At 32.8% G+C, this 1,422-nt stretch overlaps 1 protein-coding gene across 1 annotated transcript in view; it reads right to left on the minus strand.

The window, feature by feature from the left end:
• Window positions 1-1,222: 1,222 nt before the first annotated feature.
• Window positions 1,223-1,422, minus strand: part of LOC107080834 (tripartite motif-containing protein 35-like) — a gene marked incomplete at its 3' end in the record, with an annotated part of 19,495 nt that continues 19,295 nt past the window's right edge. Inside the window, exon 2 of the mRNA XM_015369037.1 lies at window positions 1,223-1,422. Coding sequence (XP_015224523.1) covers window positions 1,223-1,422 — 200 coding nt within the window.

A 1,422-nucleotide genomic window follows, 5' to 3' on the forward strand; every position in this document is an offset into this window, starting at 1 on the left:
TACTAAAGTAGAAATATTGGCTATCTATACTTTACTGGAGTAATTATTTTTAGACAGCTTTTTACTTCTACTCCTTACATATTAAAAGTAGACTCGTTAGTTTTGTGTCATTTAGGCTCATTTTCATTATGGCCTGTTGGTATTTAAAAAAAAATAAAGATCAAAATAATTTGCTTCATCCAGACAATTAATTTCTCTGTGGACTCGTTGCTGCACCAACTTGTTGTTCACCACAAACCAAAATAAATCATTTTTTAAGATGATGTAAAGTTAAATTTGACACTGTTACCATTAGTTATAGAACTAAGAAACTAGTATAAGTATAAGTAAGTATAAGGAAGTTATCTTCCACTATTTTAGAAAAATGTTCCTTTAATTGGTATAGTGCAGTAACCAGTATAATGTTTAAAGCTTCTGTCCTTAAATTTTTTTTCCTGTATTACTTTTATACTTAAATACGCTACTTATATGCTACTTTAAAACTTTTACATGAATATCAGAATGATTTATACTTCTACTTGAGTAATAAACATGAATACTTTTGACACCTTTGTTGAAAACATCTGAAATAAACACTATTATTAGAATTTATAAGAAAATGAAGCAGTAATTTTGCCTTCTGAAGAAATCTGCTCTTGGTCCCAATACTTATGAAAATTAAAGGCCTATATCCAAACTCTTTAAAAAAATCTTTAAAAAAAATAGTTTGAAAACAACGAGATATTTTTAGAAGAAAATTTTGTTTGAGGTTTTTCAAACTAGTTTTAAATTTTTACACTGAAACTACTGCTTTTAGAGTTTTTATTAAACATGAGTTTGAATACAATACAATACGATAAAATAAAATACAATAAAAAGACCCCATTCAATCAGTGATCTTTAATAGTTTAATCATCAAAATACTTCAAATCCAAACATTTCTAAAGATGATTACAAATAGCTCTTCTCAGACTAAAGATGATTATGAACGCTCACTGAGATCTTCTTGGGTAAGATTTTTATTTTACCCCAAGTGTTGAAAAATGGAAACATCTTGTCAGTGAAGGTGTGTGTGAAGGTGTGTATGTGTGTGTTAGTGTCCAGATCAGAGAAGGACAGATTTCCTCTGTCCCAGTCCAGATTCACTCTGATCCTCTGGAGCTTCTTCTGAACTGAGAGACGTTTGGGAGGAGATGGTGGAGACCGTGCTGAGTATTTACCTTCATGGAAGCATATTAACAACCTTCCAGACTCTATGATTCCCTTCCTCTGGACAGACTCTTCTAACACACCAAGCTCCCAGAATTCACTGTCTCCAACATCAACATCCCAGCTGTGGTTCCCTGAGTTAAAGCCCTCAGAACTCAGGACAGACCAGGACCAAGACCCAAACCTCTCTGGATTATCAGGAAGCTTCTGTTTCTCTCCTAATGTCCCACTGGT

Source organism: Cyprinodon variegatus, unplaced genomic scaffold (genome assembly GCF_000732505.1).
Source record: "Cyprinodon variegatus isolate N-32 unplaced genomic scaffold, C_variegatus-1.0 Scaffold2394, whole genome shotgun sequence".
In the NCBI taxonomy this organism is placed as follows: Eukaryota; Metazoa; Chordata; class Actinopteri; order Cyprinodontiformes; family Cyprinodontidae; genus Cyprinodon; species Cyprinodon variegatus.